The 13,347-nt window shown below is 39.6% G+C and overlaps 1 protein-coding gene and 1 pseudogene across 42 annotated transcripts in view; both read right to left on the bottom strand.

Annotated features, from left to right (window-relative positions):
* Positions 1-13,347, bottom strand: part of FNBP1 (formin binding protein 1) — a 153,074-nt gene that overhangs the window by 24,316 nt on the left and 115,411 nt on the right. For 14 of the 42 annotated variants that reach the window (XM_072748388.1, XM_072748378.1, XM_072748369.1 and 11 more), the window contains 4 exons: positions 8,881-9,009; positions 7,638-7,784; positions 3,576-3,770; positions 2,444-2,626 (listed from right to left, as the gene is read on the bottom strand). In XM_072748388.1, the coding sequence (XP_072604489.1) occupies positions 2,444-2,626; positions 3,576-3,770; positions 7,638-7,784; positions 8,881-9,009 (654 nt within the window). Of the gene's footprint in view, positions 1-2,443; positions 2,627-3,566; positions 3,771-7,637; positions 7,785-8,880; positions 9,010-13,347 lie in introns of all 42 variants that reach the window. The other 28 variants (XM_072748383.1, XM_072748363.1, XM_072748362.1 and 25 more) reach the window with 4 other exon arrangements.
* On the bottom strand, positions 1,104-1,198 carry LOC112928040 (U6 spliceosomal RNA; annotated as a pseudogene).

Below are 13,347 nucleotides of genomic sequence, written 5' to 3'. Positions count from 1 at the left end.
CCGTGTTGAGATTGCTTTAAAATCAAATTTATTTCCCCAAACTTCAGATTTGTTTTTTATTTTTGAACTTCCTAATTTTACTTCTGTGATGCATTTCCTTTTTTTTTTTTTCTTTCTTTCTTTTTTGTTCACTGCTACTTCCTGAAGGAAGGGACCTCAAATCTGACCCTTGCTAAGAACAGGCTGATCAAAAAGGAGGGAAGAAGAAACACGTTTCTATTCATTCACTAATGCTTCTAGAATGCGTCTGTGTGCACGTTAACTCTCAGGAAAACACACTCAGCATTGAGAAAAAAAAAAGTTTTTTTTAACTGTTTTTGCTGAGCCCAGATTTAAAGAGTAAGAAATAGAACTCATTTTGCCAATTAGCAATTTTTAAAAGAGGGGGTTTCCTTTAAATCATCATTATAGCCTGTTTCTCATTTCACTGTTTTTCTTTTTAAGGCTTGTATTTTTCCTAGCTGTCTTTCCTGTACACTTATTGATTACTGACATTCTTTGGTCTTTTCCTAAACATTTAGAGAACATCAGGAAACACAGATTCGGAAAACCATTTGCAACCAACAGACTGTGTAGTGCTGAGAGAATGGAACAGACACAGAAACAAATGGTAAACAATCACAAATATTCAACATACTCCGTCGTGAGATTCCAAAAGACCATTCAGAGGTACTTATTAGAAACACAATAAATGAGTGCTCTATAAAGGTCCTGCAAGTGGCAGAGATGGTTAACTGACTTACAGTTAATGTAAAACTTTATAGTCCAGCAAAAACACCCTGGCCAGATGTTGGCAATTCTCCCATGAGCAAGCAGGATGGACGGGGAGTTTTAAAAGCCAGCCTGATCCAGCCAGGAATTGAGATCTAATTATAGAGCTCAACGCGATCTATCATCCACTTCTGAAGCTCTGCCTTCTAACAATGGCTCTCTTGAAATCTTGAGGAAATTGATTTCTAATTCTTAACCTGATATGCTGAGTAATCTTAAGACAAGGTAATTTCACCAACTATATGTATTCTTCCCATAAAACGTTGAGATTGAACTCTGTGTATAAAGAAATGGGGGGGTGTTGTCCCTCATTCTATTTATTTACTTATTTTTAAAACATGGACCACCACAAATTTGAGTGCCGTCCACAGGCAGGGGACATGCTAATCTCCTCCGTATCCTTCCAATTTTAACGTATGTGCTGCCCCTTGTTTTAGTCAATTATACATTTACATTCTTTTTTACCCAAAGGAAGGAAGAGTAAAAATTATGTTTGTATGAAAACACATCCCACAACCACTGTACCACAATTCCCAAAGGTCAGGATAAAAGACCTTAGTGGAAATGTCAGCACACATGCCTGTTTACTCTTGATTACCACGCTTCATTATTTATTATAAAGGATATTTGGGGATGGCTTAGACTATGCTGCTCAGTTAGATTTACTCGGGAAGCTCCAAATGACTTTATTCCAGTCTTTTCCTATAAACCAAACTGGTAACTCTTTTTGGTTGCTGGATCAATTTCACAAAGCCCTGTGAGCTAGGCACAAACATAATTGAATGGCAAACTGGAGTCCAAATGACATCCACTCATGAGTCAACCATATCTATATAATAGATGCTCCCTGAATGTGGATGTCACAGAACCTCAGACTAAGAGCAGCCTCTCTGGCTTCACCTCTTCCTAACTTCATCTTTTTAGGCCTTGGTTTTCTTACCAGTAAAATAAAGATGTCTTAGTACCCAGGTTCCTAGGCCAGTTGAAGGAAAGTAAGTGGTCCCATGGAAGAGAGTCTGGTACATCATAAGTGCTCAGTAAATGTCAGCCATTTATTATCTTAGCCTCTAAAGATAAATCCGGCCTTAGGCCTTTCCAGCAACAGATATTTTAGCACCATCATATAAATTCACCATCATATAAATTCACCAACATAGCTAAAGAAACCCCTGTAAACTCGTGACATTTCCCCTTTGAACCCTGAGGCTTAGCTCAGAGAGAAGTATCTTCGTGATGCTTGCATTATTGCAGCAATTATCAAGCAATTATTTTCTGAGTATACAGTGACTTCCAATTCCTCATCTCGTCTGCTGCTGGCTTTAGCAATTGAATCTAAGCTTCCTTTTTTGGTAAAATCGAGGTAGAATATTAATGACTTAGATGTGTTCAAAGGGAAGTGGAGAAAAGCCTTTCTAAAATGTGCTCGAGACATAAAGGACTCTGGGCTGGCTTGGCTGGCTTTCTCTTCTTCTTCCCATCCATTCTGCTTCCTTCTTTCTTCTCTCCTCTTTCTATCCTTGTTCTTCTTTCTAGCTATGGTGAATCACAGGTCCTTACCGGTTCATGTTATGGGGAAAACACAATGGGTTCATTCACAAACAAAATGGGTTATGCAGAACAACACATGCAACCAGAGCGCACAAGAGACACACGATTCCAGAGCAGAACTTACCCCACGCTTTAAACTCCTGAAGCAGTGCATTTTGGGTTTGGAGGTCATGAACTCGTTGAAGCGATGGGAGAGGGGTTCCTTTTGCTGCTTGGGAGACTGGGGGCCGTTGGGAACAGCAGAGGGTGAGGCAGAGGCAGGGGGAGGAGGGGGAGGCTGATGGGGGGATGTTAAAAGGGACATAAGCTACATGTAAGAGATGGAGCAGTGACAGAGTAAAATCAGAAACAAGAAGATAAGACACAAAACAAAAATAAGCATCAAATCATATTTGAAATCCAAAGCAAGTCAAACACAAACGATTAAATATTTAGGCCATGGTCCAAAAGAAAACATGTAGAATATGACGAAAGTGGAAGTTTTAGTAGTCAAGCAACAGAAGAAGAGCAAGAAATCTCTGACAAGAAGCTCATGCAGACTCTCACATGCAAACTGTTTCTGATTAGTTATGCTAAACCAGTTAAGGCCAGAAGGGTAGAGATTTCTAAACCACCTAAACCAAGAGAGCTCGATGAGAGCAAATAAAGGACCTTAGATGCCAAGGTTATCAAAACAGCAAGACAGTCTTTGAAAATTAAATTCGAAGTTATTGTCAGGAGAGCGCAGTAGTGCTGCCTTGACCGCATGTGATGCCCAGGTTAAAGCTGTCATGCACCTATGTATCACGCTACCAAAAGAAAACGCAAAATGTTCATGGAAGCACATGGTTAACATGAATTCAGACCAAGTTTTAGCCCATGGAAACGATTTCAATGAGAGCTGCCGATAAATCGTTCTAGAAATTCTGTGCAGTGTCCCCTCTCCCAGCCGAGGTGACCAGGTGGCTAGGAGACTTAGCAGTGAAAGGCATGATGGGAAATGGCCGAGAGGTCAGTAGAGGTCAGTGTTAGTGTGGTTGACACCATACAAGTGGCAATGCATCCGAAATAAGACAAATGGCCATGGCAAAGGTACCACCACCAAAGAAATAATAATTTAAAATAAAATAGCACACTAGCTAGCTAGCTCTTTTTTGCATTCTGCAAACTATAGGTTTACGTTCTTAGGTTTTTGGTTTTTTTAAAGACTAACAGAGAAAGTAAAAAATCTCCACATTTTATAAAACCCATTTCACACTGGGTCCAACCATCAGTACCTTATTTTTCTTGATGAATGGCCATAACTTTCCTTTGGATTTGCCACCAAATTTGAGCTCTGATTTGCCTTCTCTGGAATTCGAAAGGCTGTTATCCGACACAGTGCGCTTCATGGGCTGAGTGTAATCCTCAAATTCAATGTCCCCGGGAGGTTCAAACCCGGACTTATAAGCTTCTATTACCAGCTGCGAATCCTGAAATTACACCCATCAAACACGAAGACACTCAAACACGGGCAAATGCTTTTCACACCACAGATTATGATGACCCCCTATAGATGATATTGTCAAGAACTGTTATCTCTACAATTATCTATAGAATTATATCTATATTGATTAATAACAGATTTGTTTTCTAGTAAGACTTTTATCATTAGAAAGAATAGCCTATTCATACAGCTGTTTGTCTAGCTGAGATGGGAAGATGCTCTTAATAACCATTTTTTCAGAGTTGGAGAAACAAATATTAAATAAGAAGGACTTTGCTTAAAGCAGAAAAAAATGGGCCCCTGTTATGCACTTCCCTTGAAAAATACAATGATCCAAAAGTCTGGCTCTCACCTGAAGTTCTTAAGGTAATGTAGCATACGCAAAATCAAAGCCAAGAGTAGATAATCTCTCTCATTTCTTTGGTTCATTGTGGTTCAGGGATATTAATTTATTGTGTGATTTTTCCTTACATATGCATTTGTTCATGGCCGCTTCCCCACTCACACGCAAACTGTCTTCTGTTTTTTCCTCTGTCATATCCCTAGAACCTAAATGGCACACAGCGAGAACTGTGTGCAAATGTTTGCTGAATAAATCAATGAGCTGAATGCCTACTCTAGGGTGTGCACTCTGCTAGGAACTTCAGGTGTGGTACATCTTCTCAGGCTTAGGTGGTAAGACAAATGATAAGACAATCACAACCGTAATGTCATAGGTAGATAGATGTATATGTAAAATATTGTAAGAGCACATGTGATTTGTAGTAACATTTGAAGTCAATGATCATCTGACTTAAAAAAAAAACTACTAGAGAAGACAATCTGGAAAGATCTCGATTTTTTTTTTTAAGATTTCATTTATTTATTCATGAGAGACACACAGAGAGAGGGGCAGAGACACAGGCAGAGGGAGAAGCAGGCTCCATGCAGGAGCCCGACGTGGGACTCGATCCTGGGTCTCCAGGATCATGCTCTGGGCGGAAGGCAGATACTCAACCACTGAGCCACCCGGGCATCCCCGGATCTTGATTTTTAATATAAGCCCCCATTTTGGTATGTCATAGTTATTTTAGCTACTATGTACTTTGTAGATGGACTGCAGACTTCCAATAGCCAACCACCTTTCCTTCTTAGGAATAGGAACCCTGATTTTAAGTTGGGCATCTTGCCACCCACCTAAAGGCTTCAATCCCCAGCCTTCTGTATAGCAGGAGGAGGTCATCTAAGTTTTGACCTCTGAGATCTCTGAGATGTAGACAGGATGGTGTACAATTTTAGGAAGACTCTTTAGGGGTGCCTGGGTGGCTTAGTTAGTTAAGTGTCTGCCTTTGGCTCAGGTCATGATCCCGGGGCCCTGGGATTGAGCACTGTATCAGGCTCCTTGCTCAGCAGGGAGCCTGCTTCTCTCTCTCCCTCTGCCTGCTGCTCTCCCTGCTCATGTTGTCTTTCTGTGTCAAACAAATACATAAATCTCTAAAAAAATAAAATAAAATAAATAAGACTCTTTAAAGGGACGGCATGGGCCCTTGGTCATACCATCAAAAGTTGTGAGCTAGGAGGAGCCTGAGTTCCTGAGAACTTACAGATCATCTGCCCATGCCAAGGCTGGACCTTCTGCCTCCAGACATCTTTTACGTGAGAGAAAAAACAAACCACCTTGTGCAAGACATTACTGTTCTTGTTATGTGCAGTTAAATGTATGGTAGCAGATTCTGATCTATAAGCCCAGGTATGCCAGTGACTCACTGATGTGCTCTAATGAGAACATGGTCATTTGATATAAATGGAAACTAATCACACATAAGTAAACCAGTTTGAACTTTCAAGTAATCATGTGATTCTGAGACTGCATTAAGAGTCTATAGATTACTCCAAGGAACGAATGTGGAGAGTACACAGGCCCAAAATCAAAGCCCAAGGTTACTCCCAAGTTAAATGGTAAGAAGGAAAAGGAGAACAAAAAAAGGAGCCTGAGTCAGTAAAGAGAAAAGCCATCAAAGTATGGTTTCCTGGGAATCAAGTGAAGGAAGAGCAGGTAGGAGAGTGTTTGAGTGGGGGCCGGTGCTGCTAATAGTTCAAGTTCTTGAATATGAGCTTAAATGAAGACCTAGAAAGACTCTTGGATTTAGTAACATAAAGGTTGTAGGTGAAACAGAATGATCAGTGATATAATGGGAAAACAAGGCTCCCATAATGGGAGAAATATCGTAAAGATCTAGGGTGCTCACAATTTCCCAGATAAAAATGATCAAGGGAAACCATCATTCAGACATGATCTTATAAAACTGTGAAGTTTCAAGGAAAAAGACATTTCCAAGCTTCTAATACAAAAAATTAAAATCAGGGTTGTTTCAGAATTTAATCAATGCCAGAAGTCAATGAAGCTAAGAAAAAAAGCCAAGATTCAATAGAGGTGAAAGCTTACCTATAAATCTCACGATTATTATTTCCCTTTAGAAGATCCCTCCCTACAGTCATTTATTGGCGACTGCTGACATTTTAAACAGTGTGATGAGGGAAAGCCTCACCAAGACTATTTCTCGATCTCTCTCCATGAGCCAGGCATCTATGAGCCACCAAAAGACTTTGTCCAAAGCTGAGGATGCAAAGATGTCCAAAATCAATGAAGTAACAGCGGTAAGAAAATGGAAAAGGCACTCATACCATGGAAAACTGACCTGCATGGATGCATGACCAGTCACGTGTCTCAACCAAGACTCATGTTCAGCAAAAGGACTTAGAGGTGCTTAAAGGAGATAAAACCATCAAATAAAGAGATTTTCAGTGTAAGAAAAGGATGGTTTGATCACTTACAACTACTTCTTGGCATAATGTAGCTTTGTGGGGGAAACACCATCAATTAAGAAGCATCAGTAATTTCTCCCAAAAAAGTTAGCTGAAATCACCAAAGAAGGAGGCTTTGGCAAATAGATGTTAATAAAAATAGAGATCGAGAAATTCTAAAATCAAAAAAATATGCCTGCTACTGGAACTATTCTTTCTACAAACACTTATCATTTAACACATTTGGAAGTATTTCTGCACATTGGATTGATAACAATTTTTTTTACACATATGGCCTTAAATGTTAATACACCTAAAATGTCCTTAGGGCAATGAAGAATCTATATGCTAAGATTTGCTCATATCGGAAAGACAGCTTTGATTCCTTGCCTGGGCTCATTCCAAGATGCTCTTATGACAAAGAATACTCTTGACATTGCTTTTTGTTAAATATTTGGTTTTGCAAATTAATAAATCTTTGTAAAAGCCTACAGTGGTATCCTAGTTATTTTTGTTGAGGGAAATAGGTAGGTTTCTAGGAAAGGAATCCAAATGAATGACACTGGCCCTAAGTAGTGTTCTCAGATGGAGACGATTGTGTCCTGCAGGGGATGTACGGCAATGTCTAGACACTTCTGATCCTTATAACCCAGGGAAGGGTGCTACTGGCATCTGGTCAGTAGAGGCCATGGATGATGCTACTACACACTCTGAAGTCCTCAAAACAGGCCCCTACAATAAAGAATTATCTGACCTGAAATGCAACAGAGCCCTAAAGAACCAGATCCCAGTGTGTGGGGTTACTCAGCCAACTGACAGGAAAACATTTCAATTTAATTCTGTAATGTCCCAGACTTATCTGTGTTTTTTTGGAAAAGAAATGTGAGAGCTAAATCCAAAACACTGAAGGCTGAACAGAACACTCTAAAATGGTGTTACTATGGCTGCAGAGTACTCGTAAGAACTGGAAACAACTATCCATAATTCAGCGAGGTCACTGTGGACAGAAGAAAGAAATAATGGAACCAGAATCCTTCGTTGTAAATTAAGTTCAAACTACAATACTTACATTCTTCTGATCGATTGATTCAGCTGCCTTTACTATTTCATCCAAGCATTTCCCAATGATCGGAATCACCTGCCGATCAACCTCCGCGTAGGTCTTCATTGATTCTCCGATTCGCACTATCCTCCGTTCTTCCATCTCCTGTATTTTCTGCAACATTAGATTTTGCATGAAATCAATCTGGTCCACTATGACTCACAGAAGTTGCTTTCAGTGGCATTGTTACCTTGAGCAAACAGTCTGGGAGGGAAATAGGCCGATCGGTAGGGTTAGAGCTATACTTTCATTATGATTATTGCCTCTGTCTTGGTCAGCTGTACACATCTTTTATGAGTTGTTAGGCTGCCCAAATGTATACTTTATGGGATTCCATTCCAATTTCAGTGAGAACCCCAAGCTCAAGTACTTTTCCCGTTGACACCATTTGGTGATACATTTCAAACATCTCCTCTGCCTTTGATCTGCTACTTCACTCTACCAAAAGCCTGGTGTTGGTTAACAGTCTCAACCCAGCCCAGACTGAAATGTAACGAGTGTATCTTCCCTCTACTAGTTGGAGGTTCTCGTCTGCTATGTGTGTAGACACTAAGAGGCAAATACTTGTTATTTTTTTCTACAATGGGACACAAGTTGTAAAAGATTCCCAGTGTGGGAGAACAGGTCTACAACTTTTCTCATGCCATTTCTGACAACCTAAAGTAGCCAAAAAAAAACAATGCAAAGAAAAAGACTGTCATGTGTTCAAATCCTATAGCCGTATGGATTCTGCTAGGACTCCTAAAATTTAGTTGGCATTTTATAATCTGAATGGTCCTTTTAGCAAAGAGGGTGCTAATCTAAGATTTGTACTTCTAAGACTGGCAAAGAAGGCTGCAGTTGCAAACTAAGGACATCTACAAAGGTCATTGGTTAACCCTGAGATTAAGATTATATTTCTTCTTATTGCCAGTCAATGCTTGATCTGGATGCTCGATTTGTTTGTTTATATTTTTATTTTTTTTTAACTAGGCTCCAAGCCCAGAGCAGAGCCTAACTCAAGGCTTGACCTCATGACCCTGAGATCAAGACCTGAGATCAAGAGTCAAGTGCTTAACCGACTGACCCACGTAAGCACCCCCTGGATGCTTCAAAAAGTGACTTCAGCTCAAGGAAATGCAGAATTCTGTAAATACTCATAAGCCCAGCAATCATGATTCCAAATGTGTCTCTAAAGGCAAAGCCAATCTGAGAAGCCTGAATCACTTACCTGAAATATGTTGGGGATGTGAGTGTGGTAATATTCGTGCTGCTCATGGTTGAATTTCTGGAGAATTGATGAGTAATCTGCTTTGCTGTCCTCTGCCATTTGGTGACGTACTTGAGCTTGTTGTCGCGCCTTGGGGAAAAAAATGAGAGTATCCAAATGTTTACATACGATAAGAGCCTGGAGTTGCAAACTGGAGGGGTTTGCAGTCAAATCGACCTCCAATGCATTATATTTAGCAGGTGTTATTTTCTAGAAATTGTTTAGATCTTGAATTTAGTTTAGGTAAGGATGTGCACCCTAGTTTTTCACAAACCCTACCATTCTCTATTGTCTTAACTTGGCATTACTTTCTAGTTTGACACAAGTGCCCCTATTCTTTATTGTTTGTGCTTGGCCCAATTCACATATTTATGTTACCTAGATGACCCTTGTGAGAACCTGTGCTCAAATAGATAGATAGATAGATAGATAGATAGATAGGAGGGGATGGAGGAATCCAGAATTTTTTTTATGCAATTCTCAGTGGAGTTCATGAATTACAAAGGCATAGGAACCAGTGATCCTTATGGACCTTTCTAACACTCTCCACGATGTTTTTTATTATTATTATTATTATTATTATTATTTTTAAGTAATCTCTACACTCAACATAGGGCTTGAACCCAGAGATCAAGAGTTGCATACTCTACAGCTGATCTAGCGAGGTGCTCAGATGTTTACTTTTAGTGTATAGTTTAAAGAAGTAGTAAATATGGCACCTTCTTTGTGTTTTACTGCATTGATTTTCTCCTAAATAATCAATAATAAAATTCATGCATTTGTTTCTCTCTTCTAATTCACATTTTGGTTAATTACACACCTACGCAAAAGGGGGCAATTGTCGACAAACTGCAGAATCAATTTTATTTATTTTTATTTTGTAATTAAGCAGGCTCCACGCCCAACATGGGGCTTAAACTCATGACACCATGATCAAGAGTTGCACACTCCACCAACTGAGCCAGCTGCGCACCCCTGCAGAATTGATTTTAAAGCTTGAACAAGGGACACCTGGATGGCTCAGCAGTTGAGCACCCGCCTTTGGCTCAGGGCGTGATCCCACAGTGCCAGGATCTAGTCCCACATCGGGCTCCCTGCATGGAGCCTGCTTCTCCCTCTGCCTAGGTCTCTGCCTCTCTCTCTGTGTCTCTCATGAATAACTAAATAAAGTCTTTTTTAAAAAAGAAAAAAAAGTTACATTTGAACAAAAATGCCTGAAAACTCTGAAGTCATTCACAAATACCACTGATGGTTATGCTGGTGAGCCCACCATAGATTCATCTAGCACTTTGGAGATGTCTGGAGAAGTATGACCTCATGAATCTCTAACACAGTCTGAATTCATGCAGGGCAAAAACTACCCCCTGCCAGATGAAGAGGTGGCTTGGCCCGCAGGTGACTTGGCCGACTCCCACACTGAGCCAAAAACACAACAGGAAAAGAGCCTCGTTCCAACATAACCAAGAGAACTTTTTGTTTCTTTGTTTTTTGTTTTGTTTTAGTAAACCCAATCGTTTTTAAGGACAAAAAAAGAACACAGACACGTTCAAATGTAAAGCCGGTGCCCCACTTTCTGCCTGACCACCGGGAGCACCTACTATCAGATTTTCAGCATCTCGGTGTTCTGTACGGTTTCCTGACTCTGTGACTTGGAGGCCTCACCTGATTTTCACTTCCTTGACACATTTCACTCATCTGCGTGTTGGTGAAAGCTCAATGTGGTTGTTCAGAGTTGCTTCCTGCATCCTGTTCTCCAATACGTCTCAGACAAAGGTTCACAATATAAATATTTCCAAACTGATTTCCTGATTACCTGAGGATTTTTTTTCTTAGTTTCTCAAGAGCTTTAGAGATCTCAAAACCCTCAAAATCTCATTTTTATATACTTCTCATCTCCCCTTGGTTACTTCAATGGCCATATTCTTCCTCTTTGTCGGCCGTCTGTTAACTCCCTTCCTGACCATATGCTCTAGCTTCTGCTTCTACTGTGTCCACTAGTAAATATATGAATCTGGTCCCCAAAATGTTAAGTCCCCAGCTACCCTCAAAAATCCATGCCCTTTCAGTATACTCTAGGCCTCCTCTGTTTAAATAATAGCTTTCCCACCTCCGTGCATACCATCTGTTCTCCTTACGATTCCAACACAAAAAGCCTTTAACTCTTTCAATTACTTAGTTTTATCATGTATCACTTTGTTGTGACTGTGGAAAAAAAAGAAAAACAAGGAAACTCCCAGGTAGACCTTAAATTTCTTAAAAATTCTCTATTTCATTTATAAACCTTCCTCAGAAAAAGTCTTACAAAAATTCAAGGGGGACGGGTCGTTTCCTCATCTCCTTTGTAAATAAAAGTAACAAGTTACAAGATGGAGTCCCCTTATTTATTTTGGAGAAATTATTCTAACTTGGTGAATCTTTAAAATAGCTTAAGCTCTGAAACAGAGAGCAACATGTCATCATTATGCATGTGTAGGTAGGTACGTACATGTACACACACACACACACACACACACACACACCCCGAGCAGATACAAGCTTCCTGACAATACACCCAACATATTAACCATGGAATGTTTCACTCATAACTGGAGCACCCTGCCAGAGGTACCCCACCACCATCTGTTTGGAAGTGGCAGCCATCACCTCCTCAGTTCCCCTGAATCCCTAATAATACTGTGTTCACTTGGATTACATAATTGCTTTCGTGAGCATATTAACTCGTAATAGTTTCATGATGCCCTTTACAAGCTTTATCTGCAGTGATCCTGGAACCTAACTAGGGACCACTAGATGGGAGCTGAAGAAGCTGAAATCAGGAATGATTCATATAAACCTCCAGCCTGGAAAGCTAGCTGAGTAGAAGAAAACAAATCAGACAAACATATGTCTGAGGGAATGGTCTACCTTTTATGTTAAAGAAGCATGATCTCCCTGGGAGATTTTCTTGAATGCAAACATGTGGACGTAAAGTTGCAAAGTGTATGTGTGTATGTATTATTTTCCTACAGTCTCTCTCTCCTCCCTCTCTCTCTAATTGGACAGAGAAGCACTTAAAGGCAGTAAAATATTGTCCCACATCAAATTCCTGCAGGGCTGGGGCAGGAAGACAGGACGGTCTTATTCTCAATCCCAGCATCCAGCTGCTTTGAATTAATACCCACTTTTGAATCCAGGGCCCAGGAATGTGCCATTGTTTGAGCAAGTTTTACTATGGAAAATCTATTTTTGTTTCATAAGCTCTTATGTTAATTTTGTGATGGAACTTAGAAGAGTCTCTAAAACTAGCCTTGAGTCGGTTACTCACGTTTACAAATACGTTTTTAAAAATATCTTTAAAAGTGCTTTCAAAAACTCATCCGGAGTGACCCGTAAGTCATCACTATATATTTTAGAGAGTGTATCTCCTAGTCTAAGGCTAAATGAAGATCATAAAGACCACTTTTTCTCATCTCTGTTTAAGTCATTCTAAAAATAGTGACTATTATCTTCAAGAGGTATTTCCTTCCCAAGCCAGACCATAAGCTGTATCTTGCAATTAAATTAAAGTTCTTGTTCTAAGAATACAAGACATTACATCTTATAGCAACATAACTGTAGGGCCAAGAGAAGTTCAGAGGGTTCTGGGGTTTTGTTTTTCTTTAATGAGTCAGTCATAGAATTTAGAGAAAATATTCTTAAAAAATCCAGAATGACCACAATTGCCTAAGGCTGTAAATCACAGACATCTTTGAATAAGATCTAAGCCACTTCCACTGTCAATCAGAAAGACTGAATTTAAACTTCAGAATTTCTTTGACAAACCCTTGGGAATCTCCCCAGATAAATCCAAACAGGCCTAAGTATGTAAAGCTTGAACATGACTTCACTGCACGGTGGCTCTTTACACAGCTCCTCTAAATGTCCTATGGAAGTAAAGCTGGATTGCCTGAAAGGTCAGAGTTGAAGTATCTAAATAAGGAAAACAATAATTTAGAAACTGAACTGCAGCCCGATGCTTCTAAATCCTTACGGGTTTAAAGATAAAAATACTATAATCCATTTAGTTAGTTAAATTTAGACTATTAGCATTGGCCAAAATGTGCAGCTACTTCCTGTTCAGTTCAGTGTTATTTTTTTCAGATATTAAGGGAAGAAAACAACGCTGTTAGCTGAGTCTCAGCTGTCATAAGTAGAGAATGTAGGGTGTACTAAGAAATGTGTTCACTTTCACGTGGGGAACATGGTTGATTTGCTTAAGAAATTACACACTCACATTTTTTCTCAGGGCTGCTCATGGCTTTTGACCTTTTCACAAAAATGGGCAAATACTTACTGGTTTCATTTACATATTTACCGTAAATAAATAATGAGATTTATTAATTTTTTGAACATGGCCTCAGATCTCCTGCATTTTTATATATGCTCCTATTTCTTAAATGATAAACCATT

Source organism: Vulpes vulpes, chromosome 2 (assembly GCF_048418805.1).
Source record: "Vulpes vulpes isolate BD-2025 chromosome 2, VulVul3, whole genome shotgun sequence".
Classification (NCBI taxonomy): domain Eukaryota; kingdom Metazoa; phylum Chordata; class Mammalia; order Carnivora; family Canidae; genus Vulpes; species Vulpes vulpes.
This window is presented reverse-complemented; position numbering and strand designations above follow the sequence as displayed.